This window comes from Pithys albifrons, chromosome 3 (genome assembly GCF_047495875.1).
Source record: "Pithys albifrons albifrons isolate INPA30051 chromosome 3, PitAlb_v1, whole genome shotgun sequence".
Classification (NCBI taxonomy): Eukaryota; Metazoa; Chordata; class Aves; order Passeriformes; family Thamnophilidae; genus Pithys; species Pithys albifrons.
In genome coordinates this window covers 57,581,463-57,599,024 of record NC_092460.1, presented here as the reverse complement: position 1 = coordinate 57,599,024, position 17,562 = coordinate 57,581,463, and the positions used below count along the sequence as shown (strand labels likewise).

General features: G+C 35.8%; 1 protein-coding gene across 5 annotated transcripts in view; it reads right to left on the bottom strand.

The window, feature by feature from the left end:
* The window catches only part of POC1B (POC1 centriolar protein B), a 52,717-nt gene that overhangs the window by 28,893 nt on the left and 6,262 nt on the right, over nucleotides 1–17,562 (bottom strand). For 4 of the 5 annotated variants that reach the window (XM_071552111.1, XM_071552116.1, XM_071552115.1 and 1 more), the window contains exons 3-9: nucleotides 14,681–14,852; nucleotides 13,734–13,913; nucleotides 11,892–11,999; nucleotides 10,942–11,057; nucleotides 10,425–10,558; nucleotides 9,612–9,680; nucleotides 6,779–6,931 (exon numbers count right to left, since the gene is read on the bottom strand). In XM_071552111.1, coding sequence (XP_071408212.1) covers nucleotides 6,779–6,931; nucleotides 9,612–9,680; nucleotides 10,425–10,558; nucleotides 10,942–11,057; nucleotides 11,892–11,999; nucleotides 13,734–13,913; nucleotides 14,681–14,852 — 932 coding nt within the window. Of the gene's footprint in view, nucleotides 1–6,778; nucleotides 6,932–9,611; nucleotides 9,681–10,424; nucleotides 10,559–10,941; nucleotides 11,058–11,891; nucleotides 12,000–13,733; nucleotides 13,914–14,680; nucleotides 14,853–14,945; nucleotides 15,021–17,562 lie in introns of those variants that run through there. The other variant, XM_071552114.1, reaches the window with a different exon arrangement.

Below are 17,562 nucleotides of genomic sequence, written 5' to 3'. Positions count from 1 at the left end.
ATCTGCAATTTTGCCCTTAGTATCACAGTTGGACTACTTGCTTATTGTCTGTTATAGGACTTAATCTGTAGCTTTAGTTATATTTTGGTAACATCCTTTCCTGAAAGTGAAGCATTAACAAAATATCAGAGAATATAAAGTTTGAGAAAGCTGCTGCTTTTATGTATCTTATGGTTTCACCTAAGAATCAGATTAACCTCTCTATAAAAATTTTTGTGTGTATTTTCTCTACCAATATATTGTCTAGGTATATCACAGCCTAATATGTTTGCCTTCTCAGTATGATGTGCAGAATTACTATTTTCATTATTTTATGAATTGGCAAAACTCACAGAAAGACTAGACAACCTTCAAATCGCCAGGAAGTCTGATGTAAAAATGAGTGAACTTCTTTCTTTTCAACTTTTAATCAGCAATACAACAGCAGCCTTATCAGAAAGAGCATTAATTCCAACCATTGTATTGAAAGTGGAAAAAAGAAACAAGAATCCCAAAACTCACACTTACCTAGTGATGGGGTTATATTTTAGTTGCTGAAAGTCTCTTGGATTACAAGGGTAATCTTATTTTGCCTTTTCAAGACAAAAATCATACCATTTCATCTGACTGCCACAACTCTGTCTCCGCCAGAGCTCCTCACTCATCAACTGTTTTAGTGTTACTGTTTCCACAAGTTAAAATCCCTGATGGTAACATCTATACATTGGCATATAGACCTTTAGGTCACAGACATGTTTGTTTAGTAGCTAGAATGCGATCTTATATCTGGAATTAGTAGCCAGGGAAGGAGGGCAATAGCATCTTGTATTGCCTGAAGACTTTTCATTCAGTTCATTTGGATTTCTGTAACTCACCTGCAGAAGTTTAGCTTAAAATTAATAGAAGCAAGAACTTCCTCAGTAAATGTTAGTGGAGAAAGAAGACAAAGGAAATTTACTAGCAAGCTAGAAGGTAAAGAAACATTTAAATACAGATATTACCAGAGTATTCAGGGTGAAAGTGATTCTCACGCTTTGCAGCACTTACAAATGAGAGATGACAAGCCTTCCTTAAGGGGAGATCTTAATTCTGTTTTTAAGCTTGTTCACTTTTCTGACTAGCTCTTCCTTTGATTCAGTTTCAACAAGCCATTCTTCATCCATGACCTCTTTTTTTCTGTCTTCAGACTATAGTTGCATCCATCAAGAATAAGCAGGGACTCGGGGACAATCCGGAAAAGCCATTCTGCTACAGGGCCCTCATAGGTGAGCACTTAAAATTCTCCCTCATTTGTAGATATTAGGATCTACTCCTTCATTTGTAGATATTAGGAAAAAGTCATGTTTTCTTCCAATTTTTTCAAATACATTTGGAGGAAAGAAAGGAAGAAAGGAGAACCAAAGCCAGGTAACAAGGTCTAAGTAATAACCTTCTATTTAGCTAAAAGTTCTACCATTTTAACTGGACTTCTGCTTGACATCATCTCAACAGAAACATGATTAATGTAAGTCTCCTCTTAATAGAGTATTGCTTACCACTTTTTCAGTGTTAAAGTGAGGAAGAAACTGCATCTTTTACTTTTTTCCCCTGTCTATAAATACCATGCCTATTGAGATTAAACAGGCAACTGTCTCAAAGAGCTTACGCTTGTTCAGTGCCCATCACAACCAGAGTAATTTGTTTCTGACATTCAGTCAGTCCTGCAATAAATATAATTCATGCATTATTAGAGCATCAATCTTACTACAGGCAGCTAAGACTAAAGTAATTTTCTGACATGCATCATTTGAGCACTAAAGAGAGGACAATGCATCTGCAGGATTCTGCAGAAGGACAGCAGGTGCCTAACACCTATCACTACTTTAATATGGAGGAGCTACTGTAGTATTATTACTAATAGCTCTTGAAACATCCTCTTTGAGATAACATCTCCTTGTTACATACATCAAAGATATTGCAGAATTAATAAAATCCTTTTCTTGAGACAAGTTGCTAAGTAAATATATGGTACTATTAAGTTCAGAAAATGCACTCTTTATGTGGAAGTGTCACATCCTGGAGTTGCAATGAAAGTTCCTCTGCATATAGAGCTGCTTACTATTTTATCAGAGACAAAAGGATGATGAGGAGCACTGTAAACACTGACTACTGGTGCAGCAACTATCATAAGCCATATTAAAAAAAAAGAAATATAAAACCATTAAGCAACTAGTCAGAAAGAACATCTAAAAAAAAAGTGTCTAAAGAAATGAACACAAAAACATGAAGGCTGTAGAGAAATCCTTCTTACAAATATTAGTTTAATATAGCACTAAAAATGAATGAGATAATGGAATTACTCTAAATGTTAAAGTTCCAAATGACTTGACATTTCCTAACAAGGTGATGCAGTTGGCTGTAAAATAATCTTACCAAACATATTTGAAAAGACTTAACTTTAAGACACAAGACAGAAAAACCAGAAGACTAAAAAAGCAAGGTAGGGAGAACTGTCATGTATTAAAGGTTTTCAAAAGCACTCTTTCAAAGCTTTGCTTTAATTACCTGGCAAATGCATATATAAGTATTTTCATTACCATCTTCTAATATGATAATACAATTATCACATTTTGATCCATTACACAAGAAAACATATTTGAAGAAATGTTTCTATAGAACCTTCCATGCATTAGAAAAATTAATAAAATTAACAGAGGAAGTTTTGAACGACTCTCACAAAGTATTTCCTAGGAAAGTGATACAGCTACCTGTGAAACAGTGTCTCCAAACATACCAAGAGAAAATCATTTTTCAATTTGATTAAACACTGTTCTTTGTTCTAGACTAGAGCCCACAAGCTAAGCAAGCCATATATTCTTTTTTCTACTGCCACCTAGTGTACATGCAGATTTTCATCTAAGAAAATATTTACAACCGAAATTACACTGAAAATTTAAGATATAACTAAATCAAGAGAAGCTATTTATGCTCAAGATATAAACTCTACGTACCTTAATATTGTTCAATCCTCAAAGCTATCTTTTGAAAGGAAACTTTTTTCTATCTTTCATCTATTATAAACAAGTCTCTAGCATAGGAAATGTCAATTTTGTACAAACATGGCAAATTCAGAAATACAATTGTCACCAAGTGGAATGCATTTTTTAGTATATTTCAATAAAACTGCATTGCTGATTAAACATACTGTTTTCAAATAACTCCAAAAGGTCCTTCTGTGACAGAGAGACAATGACAGGAATTTACCTCAGCTAAACTTAGACATACTGCTAGACACCTATATTTGAGCTGGTCATCCAAGATTACCTCTACAGTCAATAGAAAAAAGTAGGTGCCTTCAGAGAGCAAGTCATTTATTTACATTTCCAAATAGTCTGATCAGTGCAGTTGGAGAACAGTTGTAAAGATTTGTAAGAACAGGAAATTCAACACTTAAAATTCAGGCTACTGTTGGTCTGAAGAGGAGGAGATACAAGTAAGGAACTCCTCATAAAAGTTAATTATGTGTCAAAAATAAGTAGGTAGAGAGAAAAAAAAACTAGAGAAGGGGACTTTATTACTGGTTCTGTGTATAGCTTGGAAGAGTGAATACAGAAAAGTTATGAGGCAAGGTGAAAGTACACACAAGCTCTGAAGGCAAAATACCAGGTGATACTTGCAATACCTAATGCCCTTGTGCAAGCTGCTTTATTTGAAACAGCATTTCCAACACTGTTATGTGTGAAAACACTGCAACTGCGTCTCTGATCACAGCTGAAGAAACCAGCTCGGCATAACTCAGGGCAATGCATTACAACACATATCAAGTGCCTAGATGACATTCTAGTGGCTTGTAACAAACTTAAATGGTCATCTATGCTTCTAAATATCCCATATCTGAACTGCCTCCTCTGCCTGCCTATAACTCTTGCATATGTTACCAAGTCTCTTAGAATACTATTACTTCTGTTTAGTTGAGATCAATTATATTACCCCATTCATAGAACTGTGAAGACAAAGGAAGAAAATAAAGAGAAAGGAAACAGTTCTGCATATTATCTGAGGTGTAGATGAGATAACTAGGAAAAACTGTGTCATTACAATTGCTATGGTGTAGTGGAATATATCAACCAGAAAGACTGGGGAATCTCCATCCCTCTTCAAGGCCCTCTAACTAGACACAGCCAACTTTATGTCCCACTGACAAGAAGAACAGATGATCGATCTCCAAAAGCTCCCTCTGACATATATGTGATTCAATCCTTCCTTTCCCTTATATATTAGAAACATGATGACCCAAAGAAAGATGAGGGTGGTATTGTGGTGGAACCGCCTAATGCTAAAATTCTCTCCATTGCCTCTGGCTTAGAAAGAGGTTGGGATATTAAAAAAAAGTTTTAACCAAAGAAGGACAAAAATACTTTTTTTTTCCTTCTTCAGAGTACAGCATAGCACAGGGGGGCTAGACATGATGCTTTCTCTCAATTACATGAGTAAATATTTAAGAAGACAGAACACGAAAAAATTTCAAGCACCATTAGTGCCACTAAATCATAAGACTGCTGGCAGTAACCTGATGCTAGCTTTGTCTTGATAATTACGTTTGTGCTCAGTTGATGAGGTCTGTTCTTCCTCATCATAACAAAAATCTCGTAAGTTTTGTTAAGACAGACAGGAGGGGCAATAAAAAAACCAGGAAAATACATACGGAGCAACAAAACTTGATAACTTCAGCTTAACTTTGCCTAAATTACTATATTATTACATTAATTCTGAAAATCAGATGCAAAACAGATCCGAATAACTATTACTATGTTATTTAATTACAAATATAAAAATACAGTACATGACAATAGTATGAGTCTTGTGGAACTATTAGACCCTGTTTTGTCTCAAAGAATTTAATACACTTCATTTTTATTTGAAAGAAATACATTCTACTGACAATGCAATGTTAATAGAAAACTAAACACAAAACCCTATTCTTAAAATCCTGAAATCAGGACAGAAAATATACTACGACGAGTCCAAAAGTTTGCTATGACAAATGCCAAAGTCATAGAGTGCTTTCACCACTCTGGAGCAGCTAACCCAGGAACCCATAAGCAGCTACAGATGCTGCAGCCATGAATAAATGCAGACAATATGTTAAGTGAATCTGTCAAAGCTAACATTCAACTATCACATTTCCTTGATGTGCCCTTTCAGTATTGACAATGAGGTGCTTCCCAGCCTTAGTTTAACTTTAGCCTGAACTCATTAGTGCTTTTCCAGCGCTTCTCAATTACCTGGGATCAGGAACAGGAAAAAATATTCTGAAAAGTTGCTTTAGAATATATTCACATCTTTGCCAAGCACCTGAGCATCAGAGGTCTGGAAATACGGACCTGAAAAGTAAGCTACTGAACCCTGCAGATGAAGGCTACTGTGTTTATTCAGCACATGTTATAACTGGGTGCAATCTGAATGGAACTTGAAACAAACTGTTGATGTGGCAAGAGTAGCTTAAATCTGCTGGCAGATGCTGTGATTGAGTTTGTTCTGGCACTGACCAACTATTCTGAAGGCTGGTACCAGTAAACTTAACTTCATTCATTGACTTTACAATGAATATGAAAGTTCAGCACAGAAGTTTATTTATGAACCTTGTCATACATGCAGTTGTCCTGTTCTTGCTTTGACCAAAATGATAAACACAGAAACCTTCTCATCCAACTTGACAATAGAACCAGGCACATGAGAAATCCTAGTGATGGATTCTATCAGAGTTCCCCTCCTCCACCAAAGTGTTTTCAGTCTTTATACTATTCATATTGCGCATATTCATATTGCATACACACCCATCCACCCAAAAAACCCCCTCAATATCCCCAAATGTCAATGTTTAAAAACTCTGAGCAGGAAACAAATGCCATGGGAGCAGTATCTACCTTTTATATTAACACAACCAGGTAATGGTGAATTTATATGGTACTCTGGTAGTATATGACAAGAACCAAAAATTTTCAAAATTCATCTCTGATACAGCTCTTTAACAGTAGAGGCACCTGGAGAAATCAAACTAGATAAAAGTACAGGCAATCACCATGCAGAAGCTCTATCAAGGACAGTCACAAATACAGCATAAACAATCAAAGGCATAGTACTGTTTACCAATTTGCTTTTAGACAATCTGACAAACAGAGGATTTCTTTCAAATACTGACACAGGATACTTGATATTTTACTTTGGTTCTCTAATTTCCAATACTTGCAAGGGATGCCAGTAGCTGCTTTGACAGTAAAGTAGTTCAAGAATGAAGTTACCAGGAAATCAGACTACATAGTGACATAAAACACACTACTAGCCTAGAAAGTATTTCTAAACTTTTAGACAGATATCAAGATCTTCCCATGATACCTATTGGTCTTGGAAAAAGGAACAACTTGTGAGAACCAAGCATGTGACTTTCAGTAACAATGCCACTTTGTCCTGCTTATAATGATGTATTTTGATTAGTATTCTAAAGCTCATTTTAAATCCAGGTACCTTCTGCAACACTTGCCACGTTGCTTCAGAAACCAGAATATCACCCATATTTTGATTAATTCAGATGTAGAGTACAGACTTATCCAAGAAGCATGAAAGGAATTTCAGCATAAATCTGACAGCATCAGCTAGACTAGTAACCTTAACGTGGATTCATAGATTAGGGTTGCTTCCAGAATATTATACATAACGATAAAAAGCTCTCTGGTATGTATAGAACACATTTAACTATAAATGCCAGACAGTCTTTACAAAAGTTTCTAGTTTCCTATATTAGATAATTTATTGCACTCACCTCAACTGACTCAAGTTTTTCATCATGGACATGAGGTGACCTCGGGTATATATCAAGAAGATGAGGAGGATCATCAATATGTGTTCTTCTAAAATTGTGTTTAAGAACTTCTTTATAATCAAAAGAATCAAAGTTGGTTTTCCACAGTAATACCTGTAAGAAGCCATCATATCAGTAACAACTTGAAGTCTATTCAGTGCTCAAAACATAACTATTCGGTGAAGTCTGTTATTACTAATAGAGCATTACATCATAATGAGCCTGCAGTGACCATTTAGTCTGAGCTCTACTACAACACAGGCACTTCCCCAGAGTATCTTGTGCCTCAAGTCTGAAAGATGTGGTTCAGTTTATTAAAAAAAAAACAAAAGAACCTCAACTCTAAAATATGTCCATAATCATAAAACAAAGCAAGATTCTGTGCCACTGGACCTGTATCAAGTTACTTTTCTGCCAAATCAAGAGGTCATATACTGTTAAGTTTCTGACCCCTACAAAGGCTTGCAGGTCTAACAAAAAAGTTTGAGGGAATAAGAGGAGTGACAGAGTTCCACAGAACTCTAAAACACCTGGTTCCAGTGTTATAGCAACAGTAATCTGTTTCTGGACCTTCTCTAATTAGGTACAAACAATATACAACAGTCACACAATGGCCAAATGCAGAAGTAAGGGCATAGTATGCAGAGGTAGTCCAAAGGTGTTCTATCCAGTCTTATGGATGTTCTGGGAAATCAGACAGTAACACACACTACATTTTCAGTAACCTAATAGTCACAGTGAATTGAGAAGTCCCACAACTATTCTCCTGGCAGACCTGGAAGAGGGCTGTGGACAGGTCAGCAAAGTAGGATGTTTGTGCAGTACACGTGTATATACACCAACAGAAAACGGACGCTGAGGAATAAAGTTCTTAGGTTTACTGTAGGTAAAGATACATATACACTGGTAGTTACATAACAGTGGTTAGCACTGAACATTTTAAAAGTGAAAGTTACAGCAAAATAAGTAGACCTCTCCCACCAAAACTTGCATAAAACAAAGGGAAAAACTTCAATGAATCAAGAAGGCCTGCTTTTGAGATAGCTAAACCCAGGATTCAATATCAGACCTACTAGGACTACTTTCCAAATTCAACATTTAACTAAGAAAGTGATTCCTGATGAAACTGGATCTTCCCTCTCATGCATTCAGCATGAAAGCAGTACATCAAACTGTCAAGAAACATGACAGTTTACAGATTTTTACCTATGCTCTCCAGGACCCCATGCACCACCAGTTCTACAGCATGGAATCAGGCAAAGAGAAAGGCAAAGACATGACTGCACTGAGCATGCATGTAATACAGGGGTCACCAAATTCAAAAAAGTTTGCAATGTGACAGGCATTCCCAAGGTATGTTGGCATTCAGTTGGGAGGCTGTGTTAGGCTTAATACAGTAGGTGTTTTCCATCATCAGAGTTTCTCAGATGACTCTTCTGTCATGTGACCTAGTTTAATAGATGCATTTTGTTTCCTCTAAAGTCAAGTATAATATACCAATCACCACAAAACTCAAAATGAAATACTAATGAAAGGTAAGGTCAACAATTCAGAATTACTTAGGAATCTAAGTTGCATGTTGGAACTTAAAAAAAACCTATTAAAATTTTGAGTATGGAGAAGAAAAGATTAGACCAGTGGGTCAAGAAATAAATAACCCTTGTTCCTGTTTATTCTGCGGCTTTAGTTTTTTGTTGTGGTTTTTTTTTCAGCAGGGGGTTTGGTTTGTTTTGTCTGGGGGCTTTTTTCCCACTTGTAAAATTACTGTTGGAAGTTTGGTAACCTTTTCACTTTTCCAGTGGTTGCAAATCTTGGCAGTGCTTCTTACTTAACACTTTGTGACAGACAGCAATTTTAATTTTTTTTTTTTCTTTGAGTGCCTTCAAGTCATTCCAGAAAAGTATGCTACCTGAAGCATTAAGTAAAAACCAGAAACAGACTGCATTCTTTCTAATGATACTGAAGTTTTCAATTGAAAATATATATCATTTTGCAAGACCGTCTCCGTTACTAGCTGAAATTTCAAACTCCACAAAACCGAATATAAACATGAGTCATGGTAAATTCAAAAGATGCTAATTTCCACATTATGGCTTTCTCTGTGGACATTGAGCTTTTAGCTTTTTATAACAGAAAACAGTGGAAAAGACAACTAACACTAATGTACATTTCACACTGAAAATTTCATCCTTGTTCTACAAAAGCTCTTTCGTTTGGAATGATGATTCCAAGCTTGATAGTACTTTTCTAATTTACCACATCAGATGAAGATTAATTATATGACTTGCTATCTAATTTAACTTTTTATTTTAAATACTCAAACAGCTCTTTCCTGTGTAAAATTCATTACTGTTCCACCAAAGTAAATTAGTAAAGCTAACACAAGACCTTTTTTTCCAATTCTAGCCAAGGTTTTCCCAATTCTAGCCAAGGTTTTCCCAAAAGTACAGCTTAATTCTTACAAATAAAGTATAGGGACTTCAAAAGAAGCGAAAATCTAATGGAGCAGCTAGGCCTTAATACTAACTGCAACACAACTGCTTCATTGACTCTGAATTGCAGCACTTAAAATATTTTTACTTAAAAATCATTCCTTTATTTTAGTATTTAAAATGGAAGTAGCTAGTATTGCGGTCTTCTCCTCATCATAACACCCAGTAGAAAGTATACATAACACACTAGTGGACAGAATGCATGTAAGGACACTTGGTCTGTTACTGTGACATACTATACTAAACGCCCATCCACTGCAACAAACATTAAGTCATTTAATTTAAAGAAAAATACCACAAACCTGAGCATCTGCTCCACCTGAGGCAAATTTTTCACCACCTTTTGAAAAAGCTACAGAAAGTACAGGTCCCTGAAAAAAAAATAGCATATAGTAGAATTAAACTATTACTGTAATCATGGTATTTTAATGCAAAGAGAAAAACACTGGCGCCATTATCTAATATAATAGACTGTTCCATTTTAATAAAATAAGCAACAATTTTACTGTAGTGAAATTTTTGCCAAACAATTTGATTGAAGAGTTAATATTGCACATTTTTGTAAGGTGCTGCATTACAATCACTATAATAAATACCAGGAAAATACTGGCATTTTCGTTAGATTTTATACTTGAACTCTGCAATGAAAAATCACATAATATGTATTACATTACTCAAGGCAATGTATTTGAATGATTCATTATCAAAAATAGGGTTTGTTTTGCATTAAGAGGAAAGGGAGGAAATGCCTGTCACTCTTCACAAAAATTACCTTCTGTAAGCTTCCCCCTCCTTAGAATAGACATAAAGACTAAGTGCAAAATAACATGATTTTGAAAATCAAGAGTGGATTTTTAATTAATTCAGAACATGAGCTATTACTTAACATTAAGCCTGTAAAAGTGACAGGTAAAAAGCATGGCCAAAGGTAAAACTGATGCATTTCCTTAACCACTTATAACATTATGCACCTATAATATGCATTAATACAACACCTTGTTATCCACTAAAGTTTAAGCACAAGTTGTAAGATAGAAGACAAAATGGCATAAATGCCACTTTCCCTCTGAAAAGATACTGAATGATCTCCACTTAAAGGGGACTACTGTGTATACCTTGTGTCCATGGAGAGTGTAAATAAGTCTTTCTTCTAAGAGGTCCAGAATCTTAAGGGTACCATCAGTAGAAGCAGTGATGAGGTAGTTACCAGAAGGATGGAATGATACACAATTAACCCCTGCTCTGTGAACTAATTTACAGAAGACAATATTCAAAGGCTGTAGATATCTAAGAGGAAATGTACACTTTATTTCTTTGCTCTTTTCTACTTCTCAAAGAATACCCTACTTCATTTAAAGGAAAAACAACCAATGTGCTGGGGCACAGTAGACTCTCCAAGTATTTGCTTAGTTCTGTTCTAAAAAAATTAAGAGATGCAAAGAAATAAAAATTAATTCAGATTGGATTTTTAGGGTTGCTAGACGACAAGAAGATACTTACAATATGCCAATATGACTTGTTTCTCCACTTTCCCCAGTAAGGAATAAAAGAATATACTCTTAATAATTAAATCACATTTCATTGCAAAGAGGTCCCTTGTAAAGAAAATAAAACAAACTACATTGCTTTTACCTTTGAAATGCTGCAGTAGCTTGTTAATTCGAATATCCCACAGTTTCACTGTATGATTGGAACCTGCAGAAACTATACATGTTCCACTTGGGTTGAAATCCACAAAATTTGCAAATCTAAATATAATTAATGAAAACAGATTGATTATGTGTTTCCATAGAAATATTTAGGTGTATATATATAGAGAGAGAGATAAAACCCACAATATTAATACTGAGCAGCTATAAACTTGTGTGAAATCCACATATATGGAAACTCAAACACGGCATTTCAAGTAACTGAAATAAGCGTAAGAAAACAAGATGTACATGATAAATCAGAGTGTATATGTGGCTTTTGTTAAAAATATAGTATAATTGACCCAACTCAAATCTTCAGAGTTTGTGTTGGAGTATAAAGATCCCAGAACACAGGGCTGCAAAGAGTTTGAAAGCAACAAGGATGAAGGCAGCCACAAAGTCAGTAAAGCACATGTACAAGACATATATTCCACTGACTTGTTAATTAAAACTCTGCTTTCAAGATGTTTAAGAAAACTGCATATAAGTAAAAGCAAGTACTTTTTAAACTTAAAGAAGGTAAATCACTGAAGCTAATGGAATATTGTTTTCATCAACAAATGGAAAATTGTTAAACTTTTCTTCTTGTTGAAGCATCCAATATCAAATAGCATTACCAAAATGAAGGGAAAGCATGAAAATGTTCCAAAAATCCAAGAATAACCCTACTTCTGTTTGGATTATTCTTGATTTCTGGAAAACATGTAGAGAAGTGCAGTCAGTTAACCTCTTTAGAACAACACTACATGAATTATTTTACTTTAAATGGGTGGTAAAAGTTTGATCTATTTTCAGATTTAACATATGCAGATGTTAATATCACAGAAGACTAATTTAATCTCATTAAAATTACACATTTAAATGTCTCATTTTTTTTCTAGTAACACCTACCCTTCATAATCAGAGAAGCTATTAATACAAGTTTTATTTCTTGTATCCCAAATCTTAACAGATTTATCCTCACTGCAAGATGCTATTATTCTTCCATCAGGTGAAAATCTGCAACGTGCAAGTGCATACATTATTAAACAATTGATAGTACCTAGATTAGCATTAGAGACATGTCACAAAATACCAGATCCAAGAAAGCCTGTTTGAAATAAAGACATGCAACATTTAAAGGACATTTGAATTTCTCATATTTCTCAGGGAGTAATAAAACTGAAAAGAAAAGCTTCTGCCATTATTCGTCCCCGCCTCCATTTCACCAGCAACTACAATTAAAAACAGAGCCATAAGCAAGAGAAAGAGAGGGAGAAGGGGAGGAAGGTATCAGCAGCCTAAGGATGTCATTTCAGACGCCAAAGCATTTATTATAGAAAACCATAGGCAAAAAGGCAAAGAGGACACAGTAGAACCTTGTGTTTAATTTTAACCAAGATGTATGTTCTTGATGCCTTATCTCGCGTATCCCTGTGAATAGAGACACACTGAAGACACGTTAATGGAGAAAGATAATAGGGTTTTATTATGTAGAAGCTTCCACATCAAACCCAGGGGGTTTGACCTTTAGGTCAGGAAGTTACAAGGTTTTTATACTTGCTTTTAACATCCAATCAGAATTCTCTTTTCCTCCTTAATGCCCACCCAAAAGTTCTGTCAATCTACCCCCTTTGTCATGGAGGGGGCATTTGGGCCTTCTCCTGTTGTTTGTCTTCTGTTATCTTTCAGGTGTCTGCTCCGAAAAACAGCTTGGCCTTGACAAGGCCTGGTAGTGGCTCCCAACTTGTGAGAAAGGCATTTAATATTCAGACTTAAAATCAGAGCAACTCAGCAGAGACTATATGATTCTAAAACTTTCTAAAAGTACATAAAATTCTTAGGCATCATTCTCCTCAGGGTTCTCCCTAGCCTTAAAACTTGTTAGCAAAGCATTCATGGTTACTCCTGGACTAGCAGAAGAGGGTTATAAATAGGAAAATTGATTTGCCTAGAATTTGCTGAAGCGCTATTATTTCACATCTTAAACAACTGCAAAAGGACATTAGAAAACTGTTTAAGAACTTTCACATGCAATTTCCTAGAGCTTTTCTTTTACTTTTCAACAATCAGATACTTTGAAAGTTGGTAAGGCTCTGCACTTCACCCGCAGTAAATTTCTTCCTCAAAGAGGTTTAAATCAAACATCTCTTAGCTGCAAATTTTTCATTAATAAGGAGAAAAGGAAAAAAAAACCAGCAAAGAACAATCTTTTCTTGTCTTTGAAGAGCTGTCCTGTCTTTAGACTGTGAATCATAACTTGCAGTCTAAAGGCCATTTCTTTTACCTTTTCCAGTTATGTAAGCTTAACTCATTTTAACTCATTACCATTCTTTTGTGCCACTAGTGCTCCAAGGATAGTTGAGAACACCCCTGCCATGCATAATAAATCTAAAAACAAGGGAATGCTATGAAATAAGTTAATACAGCACAAAACCAAAAAAGACTGAGGGAAAACAGAATACTGACTGAAAATAAATAAAGAAGACCCTAATTGTCCTTTAAAGTAAAAGAATAAACACACAGCAACAGATTTAATATGTATATATATTAACACAGAGCAAGCTTTCATACTTCAGGTAGGAGACATATACAAAACTTGTGTGCATGAAGTTGATTAAAATTTAATTATTGGTGACAGATCATCATTTGTCTTTCACGGATTTTTCTTCTTAGCTCTACCCAGTGACATAAAAACCCTTTGCTTTGTTAGGAGTTCTTCTACTTTCAGAAGAGAATAAAAACAACACTTACTTGGCACAGAGAACCCAATGAGTGTGTTGGAATAGGGTAAACAAAAGGCGCTGACTGCAAACACTCCATATTTTTATTGACCTATCATTGGATGCTGAAACTAGAGCGTAGCCATCATGGGAGAAGCTCACACTACGAACAGACGCTGTATGTCCTTTCAGTACCGATGATTCTCCATGACTAAAGGGTGGGCAGGAAGAAACAAACCCCCAAACAATAAGTCACAAACCACAATTATATTAAACTTAGAGTTTCACACCCCCTAAAACTCAACATTAACATATTTAGAATCTTACCCAAATGAAAAAGCAGCACATAGAGGCTAAATCTTAGTGTCACCATTTTCACTTATTTGTATATTATAACATTCTTTAAATTGCATTTAATATGACCCAGTTTTAGGGAACTGTGCAATTAATTAGCAACATTAGCCCTTAGTACCATTAAAATTAGTATTTGAAGATTTTTTTATACAGTAATCTATAAAATGCTTAAAGTTAAGGTAACATCAGTTTTTCTAAGATCATTCTGAATGGCTCATAATCACTGCTTCTTAAGAACAGTCTAACAAGGCAAGCTGATTAAAAACGTTTTTTTTCCCAAAAGCTATTTTATTTCCTTCGTCACTTGTCTCCTCGAAATGAAGTATAGCCATGCAATCCTTACTAAAATATAATCTCTAAGCCAGAGAAATACTGCCAAGCATAGTCCTACAGACATGAAATTGTGATCTCTGAATTGGTGTATTTTTCTTTTGAAACTACAGAATATTCAGTAAAGACCAAAGTAACACAGCAAAGAGCTGTGCTGTTTGTGGTCCCCAACTTCTGTTTCTGTCAAAGCCCAGGCACATGGGAGTGAAAAAGAAACTTTTCTTGAGCAATGACTCCAGTATTCACACTGCACTTTAATGAAACGCGTATCTGGCACTGCCCAGTTATACTCACATGCAAGGAATCCATAGTCTGACAGTGTGGTCTTGAGAAGATGAAGCCAGTAGCTGCCCATCCGGTGAGAACTCTACGCTGGTCACTCCTTCTGCATGGCCTACAAATCTGTAAGCTCTGCATTGTGTCTTCAGCTTCCACACCATAAGAAACCTATCCAAAGAGCAGGTAGCTGGCAAGAAGTAAAAGATATTCGTAGTCTGCTCATTGTTCTTAGAAAAATCAGAGTTAATGACTATGGATTTGGACTCAACAGTGAACTTACTGGGTTTCAGGGGGAGGGAGGACTTGTTGGGTTTTAATGGATACTTGGCCTGAGCAGAAGCCTGGCATCAAGCAATGCCAAAACCAGGCTTTTCAAAAGGTATTACAAAACTGGGAGGAGTAAAGGATTAATTCCTAACAGGTAGCTCTCCCACATATTAAGCAAACTGTCTTACAAATACTTGGAAGACAGAGAATGACAAATCCAAAGCCATGCATCATCCACATCATTAAGTACAAATTCAGATTTGGTGTTCCCAAATACTAAGAACTATAGATAAATTCTTAAGTAATCTCATTTTGATCTCTGAGATGGAATTTTTTTCAAGCATCAAGTGTTTAATTCTGAAAAAAACAAGCCAACTTACAACATAATTTGTAACACTTCAGATATCTACACTAAAGTGAAGATGTCCATATGGTAATTTGATAATCCTATTCAAGTACCAATTTCATAATACTAACATTTGTCTAGTTCAAAACACAACATAAAGTTGTTAGTCTGGTAATAGAAAGAGCACCCTTTTTCTTTGCAATCACTTTATAAGTGGACTATACTACCTACATTCAAAAAGGCAAACATTACTTTTGTTTGATCATTTTCAGGAAACTAAAACCAGCAAAGGCAGTAACCAGTTGAATTAAGCTGGCATGTGTAATATTCCTGTGTCACTATTATCTTCATCTCTGCTAAATGCTAGTATACAGGACATAAATAAAACAAGGTATTCACACTCCCATCCGTCAGTTATAAAATTCCTATCCCTAACAGAGAAAAGGAGGGAGAAGAAAACAGGGACCTCCTGAAAATTGAAGAGGACATGAAGAGGAGGGCTCTTCTCTTTCCACTCTTTTTCAAGCACCAACACAGCACAAATGAATTGAGTTTGTTTACTATCATGTGAGTCAAGACAAGCCTCAAACAAAAGTGTTAGAATATTAAATACGAGACATTAAATTCCTTATGAATTTGATACAGAAGTAATATTTTTATTCCCCAAAGACTAGCTTCTGATAAAAGACATGAGACCAGATTATCTCTATGCCCATATCAATAGGCCTATATTTGACAAAGAAATACAGGATATTTTCACCCACTTCGATTTTTCAGAACTGTATTTTACAGCAGGCTCTTCCTGTTGAAAGAATCCCTTTTTCCCTTTGATTCAGAAAAACGTGATCTAGAATGGCATGAAACTGAAAGGAAGAAGTGAAGCATAAGCTAAAATAGAACTTGAAGGCATTGGAAAGTTGGAAATGTGAAACAGACAAGACTGATGGTTTCCAAAACAAATAATTCATGAACTACCAAATATCTATGGTACCTTATGAACTGCATGAATGCACAGTGCAGTAGCAGCTGCCTTTGCTTTCAGTTTTAAAAACAGAATGAAATATTCTTTGACAGATGACAGTATAATACATTCAAAGCCTGGTTTCTTGTAGCTTGCTCTTTCACAGATAGGTTATCCCAAGGTTAATGAGACACAAGGAGTGACCAGAAGTTCTTTCCGTGGGACATTGACAATCATCTTCCTTGTTTTCCCTCTGGACTATGTTGCCCGTGCTTGCACAGCATCCTCTCTCCATCCTTACATGCATTTCTCTTGAAACCATCTGCCCATTATCATGATACACAACGATTATCACCATCTCCATCACTGCAGTTTCAGCCCAGCCAATACCACCCCAGGGCTGATGGAGGGAAGAAGTTCAGGATATGCACAGGAAAGGGTGCGTAACTGACAGACCCATTGCAGAAATATTTTCCTAAGGCACACAGGCTGTTGTTGCTGTATATTTGAACAGCATGGGAGAGACAAATGCAAAGAAACTCTAAGCCAAAACTCTGCATCTATAGAGAACTTTGGCCCCTATCCTGTCAGAGAAATCAAGCCCCCTTACCATTAATGAAGCTCAGCCAAGGTAAGCTATTCCCTGTTGAAGAAGGCTGAAAACACTTTTGGTGCATACAGCTAACACCCAAGCATTTCAGTGTAATGGTAAATGTCTTATTTTAACCACAAGCAGAAAATACAAGAGTCCATAGGTTAACTATGTTTCCAGCAATACTAAAACAGCTTTATCCATGAAAATGTATTCTTATCAAGTAAACTTCACTATTTCTCTCTACTCCATTCTAAGGGCTTTTGCCTACTTCATAACAACACTGCTTCTCCAATTTCCTCAAGTGCAGTATTTTAAGGATGCACAGGTGATGCATTCTGACAGCACCTACTGAGTATATCAGCACCCTACAGTGACTTTCAATTACCAGATCACCACTAAATAGTCCACAACAGATCTTCAAAGCTAATTTAAAGTACTGGATCTGAAACAAAATAAATAGAGAAGGTCCACAAGAGCTTTTTAGGATGTGTGGTAGCAGGAGCAGGCCTGTTGCTCCTTAGAGAACACATGACACAACCAGTACCATGTTTAGAGGTGAAAGACAATTTGTCCTTACTATGAAACTATTTGATCAGCTGCAAAATATAACTAAAAAGTAAAAATCTGAAAATTCACACTGAGCTAACTCCAATATGCAACTTAGTGCAGTTTATAACATGAGTGCCTTTGTTTAAAAAAAAAAAATCAGTGCTTCTGTACACATTTAA